We start from the raw sequence: 14,951 nt of genomic DNA on the forward strand, positions 1-14,951 counted from the left end.
AAGCTTTACTTAGAGATTTTTGTGGGCTGTTAAGTTGATCTGTAGTATCCTTTTCATATCTGAAGAGAGTCTAATCTGTTTTTCCAAGAAACTGTTAAAGTTTTCAGTCAGCTTGTATCTTTTCTGTGACACTGAACTTCTCCAGAGCAAAAAGCTGCATTACTCATTTTAAAAATCCCTAGATCTAGTATATTGCCTTGACTATCAGTTCAGTTCATTTCAGTTCAGTCACTCAGTCGTGTCCAACTCTTTTCGACCCCGTGAATCGCAGCACGCCAGAACTGTCCATCACCAACTCCCGGAGTTCACTCAGACTCATGTCCATTGAGTCAGTGATGCCATCCAGCCATCTCATCCTCTGTTGTCCCCTTCTCCTCCTGCCCCCAATCCCTCCCAGCATCAGACTCTTTTCCAATGAGTCAACTCTCCACATGAGGTGGCCAAAGTACTGGAGTTTCAGCTTTAGCATTATTCCTTCCAAAGAAATCCCAGGGCTGATCTCCTTTAGAATGGACTGGTTGGATCTCCTTGCAGTCCAAGGGACTCTCAAGAGTCTTCTCCAACACCACAGTTCAAAAGCATCAATTCTTCGGCACTCAGCTTTCTTTACAGTCCAACTCTCACATCCATACATGACCACAGGAAAAACCATAGCCTTGACTAGATGGACCTTTGTTGGCAAAGTAATATCTCTGCTTTTCAATATGCTATCTAGGTTGGTCATAAATTTTCTTCCAAGGAGTAAGCGTCTTTTAACTTCATGGCTGTAGTCACCATCTACAGTGATTTTGGAGCCAAAAAAAATAAAGTCTGACACTGTTTCCACTGTTTCCCCATCTATTTCCCATGAAGTGATGGGACCAGATGCCATGATCTTCGTTTTCTGAATGTTGAGCTTTAAGTCAACCTTTTCACTCTCCACTTTCACCTTCATCAAGAGGCTCCTTAGTTCCTCTTCACTTTCTGCCATAAGGGTGGTGTCATCAGCATATCTGAGGCTATTGATATTTCTCCCGGCAATCTTGATTCCAGTCTGTGCTTCTGCCAGCCCAGCGTTTCTTCTCATGATGTACTCTGAGGCACTCTGCTGCTGCTCATTCGCTTCAGTCGTGTCTGACTCTGTGCAGCCTCATAGAGGGCAGCCTACCAGGCTCCCTGGTCCCTGGGATTCTCCAGGCAAGAACACTGGAGTGGGTTGCCATTTCCTTCTCCAATGGATGAAAGTGAAAAGTGAAAGTGAAAAGTGAAAGTGAAAAGTGAAAGTGAAGTCGCTCAGTCGTGTCCGACTCTTAGCGACCCCATGGACTGCAGCCCACCAGGCTCCTCCTTCCATGGGATTTTCCAGGCAAGAGTACTGGAGTGGGGTGCCATTGCCTTCTCCGAGGCACTCAGTAAATATCTAATAAATAATTGAATGGATTTGTTTCATTTCTCTTTGTCCTCTCCCTTCATAGTCCTATTTGTTGGCTTCCTATTAAATGGGTGATCACTAAACCTCATGCTGGCTGTGGGATTAGTTAATGAGAAGCTCATTATCAATGACTAGATAACTAATAAGACATCCTCTAACAGTTGTCTTCAAAGAAACTAAGAAGGCTCTGTAAACATTATCTTTGAATCCTGCCAAGACATCTGAGATAAATAAGGGATGGAGAGATTGCATCTAAGGTCATAGTGAGAGAGTGAGTCCTAAACTTCTACTGAAACCTCAGGCCATGCTCTCACTTTAAAGAATGCATCATAATTGAGACAACTTGAGGAATCTTTTTGAAAGAAACTTCTTTTCAAAGGGAACATTGTATTGGCAAATATGCTGATTAAATTCCAACTGTGCATTCCCCTTTTAAATGTCGAAATCTTTTTACTCCTTTGATTTACATTCGTCCTCCACCCTACCAGCGCTGTGGGATTCAGCAAGTCTGAGATGAAATCATCTAATCTCCCATTATTAAGGAATAAACTACAGCTCTTTATGTCATGACTGTTATAAGTCTGCAGAGGATATAAATATCCCCTCAATCCATATTTTAGTACTTTAGTCTCTTGTTAAGCCAGCAGTAATAATCATAATGATAACCAATCATTCTTACAGATATGATATAATGTGACTTTTAGAAAAGGTTACAAAGAAATGATGAAGATGAGCTCAGGAGGGTAGAAACCCAGTATATCGGTGTATCGAACTCAGTAACTCTGGGGAGCTGCAGAATGTTCCCCACTTCAAGAGCTGTGTTAAACCCTGGAAACAATTTGACAAACTAAAATTAGTTTAATCTAGGTCACTGGAAAACAAAAGCCACGTTCTGTATGTGGAATTTTATAAAATCTAATTCAGTTAATGACCTTCACGGGAAAGGTAATTATTGGGATTTTCAGTTATCATAAAAATATTATTGACTGTGCTTCCCTGATCCCATGCTGAGACTGTGTGAAATGTGTCCATGGAGCAGATCCCTTGCATTCTGGAATTTTGCATTCCAGGACCACGACTACACTGAAGTAGAAAGGCATCTGGTGCCAACTGTGTATCTGACATTTCTGTAGCACAAGAGGTAACCAAGTAAGCACAGAGGATGTCAGTTGAGGGTCCGTGTGCATGATGTGATGACGAAAAAGTCACAGAATGTGTGTTTTTAGATGGAATGCAGTATGAAAAGGACAAATGATATTCTTCCCAGTTTATGTCCTGGGGCGTGAGCTTGCAGTCATCAGGGAAATTCTGCAGGGTTATTCTGGGAGCTTCTGAATTCCCTCTAATGTTCTGTGTTCATTCCAAACTATCGTCCTGATTTCCCACAGTATAAATTTCAGGTCAGTCGAACAAACATATGTGAATCTGTTTTAAGTGCTAGGTCCTACGGGGATAGAAACCTGTACTGGACATGTTTCCTACCATGAAATACAACTTTAATAAAAATGTAAAACAGCAACACGGAGGGAAAATAGTTTGATTCTGACTCAATGGACCTGGAAAAACCTCTTAGGTTATTTTTGAGCTGGATAATTAAAGCCAACAAGCAGCAGACATGTATTTCACCAAGACCCTGGGACCTGTGAGCACAGGTTGGCAGCACCCACTTCGTCAGGGTGGGAGAGATGTTGAGGGATGGTTGTTCCCAAACTTGATGGATAAAGAGAAACCCATGACTCTTCTCTTTAAAATCAGGGAAAGAAAGTGAGAAACATATCAAACAGTTCAATACTAATGATAAAGGCATACAACTAGAATCTAGATGCTTATTTCTTTAAATTTTTCTCTATAAATGTATCTTTTCTGTACTCTCTTCTTTATTATTTGTAATATTTTACATGTAAATGAAAATCAAAATGGGCTTCCCAGGTGGCACTAGTAAGTGCCACCTGCCAATGCAGGAAACATAAGAGATGTGGGTTCGATCCCTGGGTCAGGAAGATCCCCTGGAGGAGGGCATGGCAACCCACTCCAGTATTTTTGCCTGGAGAATCCCTTGGATAGAGGAGCCTGGCGGGCCACAGTCCATGAGGTCACAAGAGTTGGACATGACTGAAGCTACAGTACCCACACACTGTAAACAATATTGGTCTTCCATGCCTATGGGAAGCCTAGCTATTCAGAAAAAACAGCTGTCACCTTCTATCTACTGGCTTCTGACCCTAGCTACCTTCACCATAATCAAAATGGAAGTGTTAGCCAACCTACAAAATGTTGACAGCCAATTGTGTTGATTGGAAAAAATATTGTTGTGGATTTCTATAAAATGGACATGGGGAGCATTACAAGCAGCCTGCTTTGATAGCACTGACTGGATGGGGAATAAATAGAGCAAAGTGAAGATAAGAAACAGTTAGGAGATAAGGAAGTATCAGTCGACGCAGTTCACAGAATTGATTGAATGGGCTCTGTACACTCAGCGCCTGCCTTGTGCTGTGGCACTACGCCTGCTCTGACATGGAGCTCAGGGCAGCCCAGCGATGAGGTAGCCTCACTAAATCAGATCGTACCATGGTCTCTTTTCTGCACTGAAAATTCTGATTCCAGTACTAAAATAGGAACCCTTCTGCAAATTATCTTAGGGTTTATCAGGTCATTAAGAGACACTGAGGAGAAGTTTTCCATGATTCAGTATGACCCCTCCCAGCCCTCATCATGCTAATTGTTTTATCCAACTCCTGTTTATTATTTCCTTATGTACTTATTTTCCTTCAGTGGATCCTGATTTTTTTTGTTTTCCTTGTGAATTTGTTCTTCTCCTCAAACAGACTCTCAGCAGAAATGTCAAGGACTGTCGGTTCTACAGCCTTTTTGAGGCTCTAAGAAGCAAAGTCATTAACAGCATGGCTTTTAGAGGGAGATTGTTGCATTCAAATCCTGTTTTCAAATCTGCATTTGCTAGCAGTGTGACCTAAGAGCTAGGATTAAGGTGAAGTGAGTAGGGCCTTCACCTTGGCTGCAAAATTTAAGGAAGTTCCCCCAAGAAACCAGTAATCACAATACTTTCAAGTATCAAAATTTACAGAAAATCCATGATAAACAAAATGCCAAATTTTTAAATAAAGGCACGATGTCTTCTGTTTGTTATGAGACCCTGCTATGCTCTTCAAGGAACAGGATTTTCGCAATCAGCCTGTGGTTCCTGGGTCTTTGTGGCATGGTGCCCCCTTAGGGCCATAGGCATGAAGATTGACAAGGACAGGAGAAAAGATTGAACAATGCATGACTTTATGAAATCAGTTTTCAAATGTTAAACTGTAGAGTTTTTATTAACTTTTTCCACTGTTAAATATGTCAAAATATGGGAGGATATTTTGCTAAGTGCACATAAGGACACATATTTTTCCTTTTGTCTCAGAATTCTGTACAGCCTTGGATATGTTGCCCAGCCTGATTTTAGTTCTGTCATCCACAAAAAGGGATAATTATATAATACAATTATAATTTTATTGTAATTATATAATTATAGTACCAGCCCCATGGTGGTGTTGTGAGCTGGTGATTAACTTAACACAGTACCTATGTTCAATACATATTAAAAAGTAATTTTTAAAGAGTTCATTTTAGTACTCTCCATAATTCTTTAATTTAACCATGCAGAGAGTAAATACTCATGAATTCACAGCAAGCTGATCCAGTTCAGGTTGTAAGACAGTGATTTAGTATTAATTGAACATTTGTTGAGTGTTAGGACTCATGTAGGTATATCCTGTACACTAGCTAATTACATCTACATTCTCATTCTATTGTAAGGGTCCGTCAAGTTGTAAATTTCATGAAGTTTTAGAAATATTTATTAATATTTTAGGGATTCCCAGGTGGCACAGGGGTAAAGAATCCATCTGCCAATGAAGGAGACAGGAGTTCGAACCCTGGGTCAGGAAGGTCCCCTAGAGGAGAAAATGGCAACCCGTTCCAGTATTCTTGCCTGGAAAATCCCATGGACAGGGGAGCCCGGTGGACTATAAACCACAAAGAGTCAATTATAGGTCACAAAGAGTCAGACATGACTGAGCACTCACACACATTACTATTTTAAAAAATATCAAAAGAAGAAAAGAAAAACAGCCAAGAACAAAGATTCTGTGCAAGATCACCTACCAGTCTTTCTTGCAGAAAAAATACCCTAGAATCATTCTTATCAGGTGAGGGTTGAGGTGTATTCTGGGACACCTGTCACCAAAGGTAGGTCAGGTCAGTTCAGTTTTGTGTCTAACTCTTTGTGACCCCATGAACTGCAGCACACCAGGCTTCCCTGTCCATCACCAACTCCCAGAGCTTACTCAAACTCATGTCCATTGAGTTGATGATGCCATCCAACCATCTCATCCTTTCCATCCCCTTCTCCACCTTCAATCCTTCCCAGCATCATGGTCTTTTCAAATCAGTCAGTTCTCTACATCAGGTGGCCAAAGTATTAGAGTTTCAGCTTCAGCATCACTCCTTCCAATGAATATTCAGGACTGATTTCCTTTAGGATGGACTGGTTGGATGTCCTTACAGTCCAAGGGACTGTCAAGAGTCTTCTCCAACACCACAGTTCAAAGCATCGATTCTTCAGTGCTCAGCTTTCTTTATAGTCCAACTCTCACATCCATACATGACTACTAGAAAAACCATAGCTCTGACTAGATGGACCTTTGTTGGCAAAGTATTGTATGCTGTCTAGGTTGGTCATTGCTTTTCTTCCAAGGAGCAAGCCTCTTTTAATTTCATGGCTGCAGTCAGCATCTGCAGTGATTTTGGAGCCCCCCAAAATAAAGTCTGTCACTGTTTCCATTGTTTCCCCATCTATTTGCCATGAAGTGATGAGACCGGATGCCATGATCTTAGGTTTCTGAATGTTGAGTTTTTCACTCTCCTCTTTCCCTTTCATCAAGAGGCTCTTTAGTTCTTTACTTTCTGCCATAAAGGTGGTGTCATCTGCATATCTGAAGTTATTGATATATCTTGGCAATCTTGATTCCAGCTTGTGTGTGTTTCATCCAGTCCTGCATTTCTCATAATGTACTCTGCATATAAGTTAAATAAGCAGCGTGACAATATACAGCTTTGACGTACTCCTTTACCGATTTGGAACCAGTCTGTTGTTCCATGTCTAGTTCTAATTGTTGCTTCTTGATCTGCATACAGATTTCTCAGGAGGCAGGTCAGGTGGTCTGGTATTCCCAACTCTTTCAGAATTTTCCACAGTTTGTTGTAATCCACACAAAGGCTTTGGTATAGTCAATACAGCAGAAATAGATGTTTCTCTGGAACTCTCTTGCTTTTTTGGTGATCCAGTGGATGTTGGCAATTTAATCTCTGGTTCCTCTTTTCTAAATCCCCTTTTCTAAATCCAGCTTGAACATCTGGAAGTTCACGGTTCACGTCCTGTTGAAGCCTGGCTTGGAGAATTTTGAGCATTACTTTGCTAGTGTGTGCTGCTGCTGCTGCTGCTGCTGCTGCTGCTAAGTCGCTTCAGTCATGTCCGTCTCTGTGCAACCCCATAGATGGCAGCCCACCAGGTTCCCCTGTCCCTGGGATTCTCCAAGCAAGAACACTGGAGTTGGTTGCCATTTCCTTCTCCAATGCATGAAAGTGGAAAGTGAAAGTGAAGTCGCTCAGTCGTGTCCGACTCTTTGCAACCCCATGGACTGCAGCCTACCAGGCTCCTCCATTCATGGGATTTTCCAGGCAAGAGTACTGGAGTGGGGTGCCATCGCCTTCTCCCACTAGTGTGTGAGATAAGTGCAATTGTGCGGTAGTTTGAACATTCTTTGGCATTGCCTTTCTTTGGGATTGGAATGAAAACTGATCTTTTCCAGTCCTGTGGCCACTGCTGAGTTTTCCAAATTTGCTGGAATATTGAGTACAGCACTTTCACAGCATCATTTTTTAGGATTTGAAATAGCTAAAGGTAGGTCAATATATCATAAAAGGCTCCTTTCAATCAGCAACCTGTCCACACCTCCAGGATCTCCCATTTATATAAAAACCTTTGGCTTCCTGGAATTTCTTTTAAATTTTTCATTCTAGATAATCCACAAAACTGTTTTATTTGTTTTGTGATGGTTTGGATTTATTAAGATGTAATGTCTCAGAGACATTTTTGTCTCTTTCTTGGTGCTGTGACTTAAGTATCTTCTCTCTATGACATTTGAGCAAGTTATGTAATCTTGGTTTATTCCAGATTGTTTTAAGGATTAAATAAGACTTAAAAGAACTTGGCAAAGCACCTAAAAGTAGGTGCTAAATAAACTTAAGCTATGACTAATAATGTTAAGATTTAGTTGTGGTCATATTAATAGTATTTAGTAGTAATACTAAATAGTAATAGTATTAGTAATAGTAATTTAGTTGTGGGCACAATAATAGTATTGTCTCTCCCTCTCCCAGCACTAGATATTTCATTGTTTGCCTGCTTTTTGTCACCTCTCTTCCCATTTGCTCCATGAAAGTGCTCACATGCAGGTTCTTGCCCCATCCCCTTTATATCTGGAGCTTCTACAATCTCTCAGGATCTCTTGATGTTATAGGTTACAGGGACACTTTGCAACCAAATCCATCTTTCCCAATGAAGGGACAAATCCCTCCTCTATAGCAGTCGAACTCCCCCAAAACAAGCAAAAAAACCTAAGCCTGATTTCTTTTAAAAATATCTTTTCTCCATCAGTTAAACTACTTTGGCCAGTCACTCCCAGATACACAACAAGTAAAAAGCCGTATTCTCACCAATCTCCAACCTCAGCCTCTGACCACATATCTTCCCACAACAAAGTGACAGATGGAAACTTTCCAAATGGCAAGGCATTTACTAAAAGATCAAGCATTTTGAACTTCTTGATTCTCACAAAAACAGTCCCTTGCATAAAACAAGAACAGTGAAACAGCTTGTACTGAAGGACCTGCAGGGCGAGCCTGCTTCCTTACATAGTTAAGTTCCGTACATATGAACGAGTTCCATTCTGAGAGTGTTTTCGTAAGTCCAGTTTGTGAGTCCAGCAAAGTTAACCTAGGTACCCAACTAACACATTCAGCTATACAGTACCATCCTATAACTTTTCACACACATTAAAAAAAAAAAAAAAAAAAAACATTTTCAATCTTACAGGACAGTCCCTTGAAAAGTGCAGTAGTACAGTGCAACAGCTGGCACACAGGGGCTGGCATCAAGTGAACAGCCAAGAAGAGTTACTGACTGGAGAAGGGAGTAGAGGGGGGAGAGGATAGATCTGAAGGATTGTCAGCAATAGGAGATGGAGAGAAAGCTGCAGTTTCACTCACGCCTGACGATGGTACAGTTTCTCATTCTTGGCTGGATTCAATTCTATATACCCTCTTGAAAAAATGATCCAGTGATGTCTGGGTAGCAGCTCTTTTTTTCCTGATCATAGATGACACGATAGCCCTGGATTGCATTCTAAGTGACTGCTGCAGCCTTTGCATACTGTTCTACATTTGGGTCCTGTGCCTCAAAAGCTAACAGTGCCACCTCAAATAAAGAACGTCCCCTTGCTGTGTCCCATGTCATGAATCTCTTTGGTTCTTTGGTTTCTTCTTCTTCCTCTGGTCTCTGTTCTCTCTCTGGGCCTCCAGTTCCATCAGGTCTTCATTAGTAAGTTACACAAAGTAAGTGCACAAAAGCACAACCCCTTGTAGAGAATGCATGCACATGACAATGTACACCAGACACGTGAACTAATTTACATGATTAAACATGCAAATGCATGTTCCCATCTTTGAAAGTTCGCAGCACGAATGTTCATATATCGGGGATTTATATACTGGCCTCAAGATCACAGAGGCTGAGTGAAATGCCTTCCTGTTTCTTCTGCTGTCACCACCCAATACTTAGGGCCCCTTTTGGGGCCCCTTCTCCAGAACATAATCGGAGGCCCCTGTCTCCCTTTAATTTTCTGTATTCTTTCTTGTTAGGAATACAGCAACCCAAAGTATCAGGTCCATCTTTATGTGGGTACATACTTTGCTTCAGGAGTAAGTCTGTGATTCTCTGCAGGCAGTACTATCTATTTGCAGGTAAAGCTGGTACCAAGAAAAATGGTGCCTTATGTAAGAGTTTCTACTAAGTGTATTCTGGAAATACCTATATAAACCATAAAAGAAGTCTGTCTTCCTGTTTACACTTCCTGTTCTGCTCCCAGCTCATACTTGAATTCTCTCCCTCACCTAGCTTCCTTTCTTCAATGCAGAATCTGTCTAATTTTTTGAACTAGAGATTCCAAGTCACAGACCTTTGTTTTCATTGTTTCATGATTTCTTTCCCATCTAATGCATCCCTGTTCAGCCTTCTCCTTTTCAGTTCCTTGCATTTTCCCCCAGCCCCTACAAATAATGATTCACCTATTGTTTGGCATTAGACCAGTGGTTCTCAGCCCTGGCTTCTCCAAGGACCTTTTTAAAAAAGTGCCCTGGGATGAGGCTTATCCCAAAACAACTGCACTAGAATCTCCAGAGAAGAAGCTGTGCATCAAAATGTGTTCAAAGCACTCAGTTGAAAATGCTGAGTTATAAAGGAGTATAAATATAAAGTCATAACCTTCCTTGACATTTATGCCCCTCAAGAGTCCCTTCCTCATTAGACCCTTAGTCAGCACATGCACTGACACTGACCAACACTGTGACACCTTGTCCATGAAATTCAGGATAAGACAAGAATGATGGGAGCATTTTCCATAGACCTATAAAAGAATATGGACTAGAGGAACCAAGTACTCCAGTTAAACTCTGATCTCCAAATTCAGATTAGCATTTATAGCCCAATCTTTATGTGTCCTCTTTGAAGGTCACAGACACAGAAATAAGAGCAGAGGCTAGAAGTTGCCAAAGGGCACAGTATTTAAGGAGGCACCCTCTTTCAGTGCCCTTCCTGCACTTATAAGACCCTGAGAGTGAGTGCCTCCTTAACCTTTGCATTTTAGGAGTCTCTCTTTACCTCATCCTAGTCTTCATTCCAAGTGGAGCTAAAGTGAGAGCTTTTCTAAAGGAATGCTGGGAAGAAAGGATGATTGTAATCATCCAGTTCAGTGAAAATTTAATGAGTAAAACTGATACAGCCCCCTGAAAATATCCTAGCATTATGATTTCAGAAATTGAAATGAGAATTATGACCTGACATTAATTCCCAGGGCTGTACCCTCCCCCAAATCCCACTGTCAATATGCAGCTCATGAAAGGTGATGGAGGAGAAGTTTTAATCAGAAGAGCAGCAATTTCTATTCGTGTTAGGAGAGAATGACAGTATATTTTAAATTGAAAGTTGAGTGTAATGATACTTTCTCTAGTAACATACTCAATATCTCTTAATTTCAATTCTTCATTCATCATCTCCGTTGTCACAAAGTACAACTGGATTACTCTGTGTGGAATGCCTAGTCCAGAGCTGGCATGATTGAGCGCTCAAAGCTGGTAACCATTTTGTCTCATCAGGAGGATAATGGAACTCAGAAAACACTTACCGCTGGAGGTCACCCCATCAGCAATTCCGCGTTATTTAAAGACAGAGTCCGGATAGGTACAGACTACGGGCTCTACCTCTCGCCAGTCCAAATCCACGATGATGGCCGGAAGTTCTCCTGCCACGTTGTAGTCAGGCCTGGCAGAGTCTTGAGGAGCTCCACCACAGTCAAGGTTTTTGGTAAGAGTTTCTGTTCTCTGGAGTCCCTGCCATGCTCCTGTTACTGTCTCCAGATTCTTCCCCCACCAAAGATGAAACACTGTTAGCTAGAGAGCAGCCACTCAAGAGTCCCCATTCTCGAGTTCTGTTTGTCTTGACACTTGTCATTCATGTTGGGGGTGGGGACGAGGGAAGGAAGCTAAAGAATGAGGATTCAGCTGCCATAGATCATCAGTTTCCTGGTGACCACTAACCACTACCTTACGAGCACTACCTTATGGTTTTCCATATGACCACTACTTTATGGTTTTAACATCTCCTGAGAATACGGGAAGTCTCTTTCGTTATAACTGCCACAATCTAATTGCTTAGTTGTCTAGTTGTATTAGTTGCTTGCTGGAGCAAGGTGGAATAAGACCAGTGTGAGAAAAGGTAGATGACAAACACAGCTCCAAAGAAACTCTGCAGGAGTCCTCTCGCCCCCACCAAGGCCAGCTGGGGTGAGAGACTGTCCAGCTCCTCCAGCAAAGAAACCTGCAGGGCTGGCCCTCTGACCCTGCATTTGCAGGAAAGTGGGGCTTAGCTGAAATATCCACTGTGGCCTCAATCAGACTACAGAGACTCTGCAGGTTGCAAATTTAAGGGAAATGGGAAAATTCTGTTTTGTTCAGTGATGCAAGGAAATATTAATGAATAGAAACTTGTTGGCTTTAGATATTTTTCATTTTTGTGACCAAGAACTGTGTTTCTCAAAACATCATTTTTCTGTTATTTTTATTTTTTGAATTTATTTTTTTATTAAAACATCATTTTTAAATGAAGGCCAAGAGGAAGGCAGTGATGTGGATGAGCAATTCATTGTTTTTGAAAATGAGGTAAAAGAGAAAATAATTCACAAAACCTAAGAGCATGGACTGGTAGATTTTTTTCTCAGTTAACCAAATGATAGGATAAGTGAAAAATCTTTGTTTTTATCTAGAATCTTATTGAATTACTACTAGAGATCACACAATCCAGTATTTTAAAGGAAATGAAAACCCTTTAGTTCATAAATAAGGAAATAGCTGCAGCCAAAATGTGTTTGAAGTCTCTTGCCGATAGCTTTTCCTATATGTCTTTCTTTGATTCGCACTGTCTTTCTCTTGCCTTCCTTCCCTTGCTGCTTCCTTACCTCTGTCTTTCTCTGTCTCGCCTCTGGGATGGGTTAGGGAAGAATCAATTGCCCCCGTGATCAGGTTCCCTATGGGGCCTAGACAGTGTCCTGTGATGAGTTGGAAAGACTGTTCATCTCTTTGATTGATAACACCATTCTCTCATTTATGGGGTGTGACTGTCTTAGCCCAAACACGAGACTGATTCATCTGGCCTCACTATTGGCAAATCAATGGAGGCAGTCATCCAGGATGTGAAAAGAAATAATTCTGTGTTAGGCAAACTGTGTCCCATTTGACCAGGGATTTTTGTACCATAACTCGATCTAATTGCCCTGTCAACATTTAAACCATGTCCTGTATCTCTTTGCTGCATTAAAGTATCTTCATCTTGGTCTAGAATGCTTTTCACTCTTTTCCATCTCATCCTTATGCCCTTCCACATCTCTCTGCCTCTATATTTTTGTTTGCTTCTTCTTTGAACTCCTTTCAGTGAATATGTAAAAATACAAGACACTGCTGACTTGTTCAAATAACTAGACTTTTCTGCTTTCTGATTTTCTCCTTTAGCAAATGAGCCAGATAGGTTGTGTTTGGACAGTCTTATCCAGTCTTTAATCTATTTGGGGTGTCACCCAAGTGTATATCATAGTGATCCTGGCACAGAGTTATACTGCATATCTTATTCAGGACCCACTCTGCGTCCCCAGGTGATTCCTCAAATAGAATAAGCCAAAAATAAAAACACGAAAACCTTGAAATAAATACTCATATGTGTCACTGAGCCATTCTACATGCCCTTCATCCAGTTTATTTCTCCTTCCTGAACACCTTTGTTCTCTACCAGACCATAAACTGGAAGCTTCCCCTCTGCCACTTCCTGGATCCCCCTCACTAGTCTCCTATGACTTGACCTTCCTTATGGGGAGTCCCCTGCCATCACAAGTTTGTTCTCCCACAATCTTGATTCCCCCCGAATAATCTGTTTCTATCTATCACCCCTGCAACTTTTAGTATACTTGTTCCTGCTTTCAGGCCCTTCATTCTACCAGCATTTGCTGCTAATAAGAGGTCAGAAATAGGGCTCCTCCCATTACTATTGTATCTTGGTTTGGGTTCCCCTAAAAGAAAACTTTGAGACAAGGATTTGAATTAATTTATTAGAGAGATAATCCTAGGAAATATAGGAGTGAGAAAAATATGTCAAGGAAGGGAAGGAAGATAATAAAATGTATATAATCAAGCCAGTTAGCAATGTGGGCTTAGAGCTCACTCCCACTGGGACATTGTGGAAGAACACGCATCAGAGTTATCCGCGACAAAGGTGAGGAAGCTGGGGCATTATCCACAACTCCCCACCTACTACCACCATTAACCCTCTGGGACTTCCAGTCTGCCCTGTTTGTGGACTGAGTGAGTGTCCATAACCCCAGCAAATCTTCAGGAGAGAGTCATAGGTGTGCCCAGCAAGAGGCTGTATGGATGCAGCAGAGGCTAAGTGGATGTAGCAGACACTGATGGTAGCCGTGACAAGGGTCTTAATATTTTATCCACTGGTTCATAGAGGACTATGTCTGTTATACTCAAATTATCTTGAGGCTACTTCAGTTCAGCATGATGTTCTCAATGTCTGTTTTATGCTGTGCATTATCAATGCTATAGATGGAGAGATGAATAAAGCATCCTGGCTTTAGGAACTTACAGTTTAGCAGAACAACAAAATCAGTGAAACAGTCCCTGATCTTTTCTGATGCCAAGCAACTAAATAAGAACCAGGTGTTTTCCCAGTTCCCTTCAGGGGCCTTAACTTATGCTTTATTTCTAGACCTGTGGGCACATAGACTGTTCCTCTCTTTTCTCTGCCCACTGCCTGTCCCCTCCCCTCCCTCACATTCCTACTTTCACCTGCTCCTCTTGTTGCAGTTTAGTTGCTAAGTCATGCCCAACCATTTCGCAACCCCACAGACTGTAGCCTACCAGGTTCCTCTGTCTGTAGAATTTCCCAGGCAAGGATACTGGAGTGGATTGCCGTTTCCTTCTCCAGGAAATCTTCCTAACTCAGGGATCAAACCCTCATCTCCTGCATTGACAGGTGGATTCTTTACCACTAAGCCACCTGGAAAAGCCCTTTGCACCTGACTCACCCATAATCATCTTTAAAGTATCAAATGTCCCCTCTTCCAAAAGCCTCCTCTTATTCCCCAAGATTGGGTTAGCAGCTTCTCTTAAAAGCTTTCTTCAAATCCTACATGTCCCTAAAAACAGTTCTTATATCAATTCTAATTTCTAGTTTTTGTACATGCATTTTCCATGTAAATGTAAATTTCTCAATGAATATGATGTGTCTACCTTTGTTTCCTTGGCATCTAATATACTGCTGGAACACAGTGGGAGTTTAATAAATATCTGATGAGTTATGAATTTTTCACACACATGCGTGTGCGTGCACACACACACACACACACACACTAGTGACCAGGCAGGGTATCATTCAGGACCACTAACTAACTGTTTTATTTGCCTTTAAGCTAAGCCGGAAATCCCCATGATTGTGGAAAATAACTCCATGGATGTCATTGGAGAGGTGAGTCACATTAAAGCCTTTGAAAATTGACAGTATAATATGTCAAGGTGTGTTCATTTGCCTCATTGCTCAGAATGTTTTCTCAAAGGACCTTAATCCAATTAATTTCTGATAGGAATAAAGGTAAGC

The 14,951-nt window shown here is 41.3% G+C and overlaps 1 protein-coding gene across 2 annotated transcripts in view; it reads left to right on the plus strand.

The window, feature by feature from the left end:
• CD96 (CD96 molecule) overlaps positions 1-14,951 on the plus strand; it is a 96,467-nt gene that overhangs the window by 15,660 nt on the left and 65,856 nt on the right. For both annotated transcript variants that reach the window (XM_005902225.3, XM_070368968.1), the window contains exons 4-5: positions 10,901-11,108; positions 14,767-14,822. In XM_005902225.3, the coding sequence (XP_005902287.1) occupies positions 10,901-11,108; positions 14,767-14,822 (264 nt within the window). The remainder of the gene's footprint in view (positions 1-10,900; positions 11,109-14,766; positions 14,823-14,951) is intronic.

Source organism: Bos mutus, chromosome 1 (assembly GCF_027580195.1).
Source record: "Bos mutus isolate GX-2022 chromosome 1, NWIPB_WYAK_1.1, whole genome shotgun sequence".
Classification (NCBI taxonomy): Eukaryota; Metazoa; Chordata; class Mammalia; order Artiodactyla; family Bovidae; genus Bos; species Bos mutus.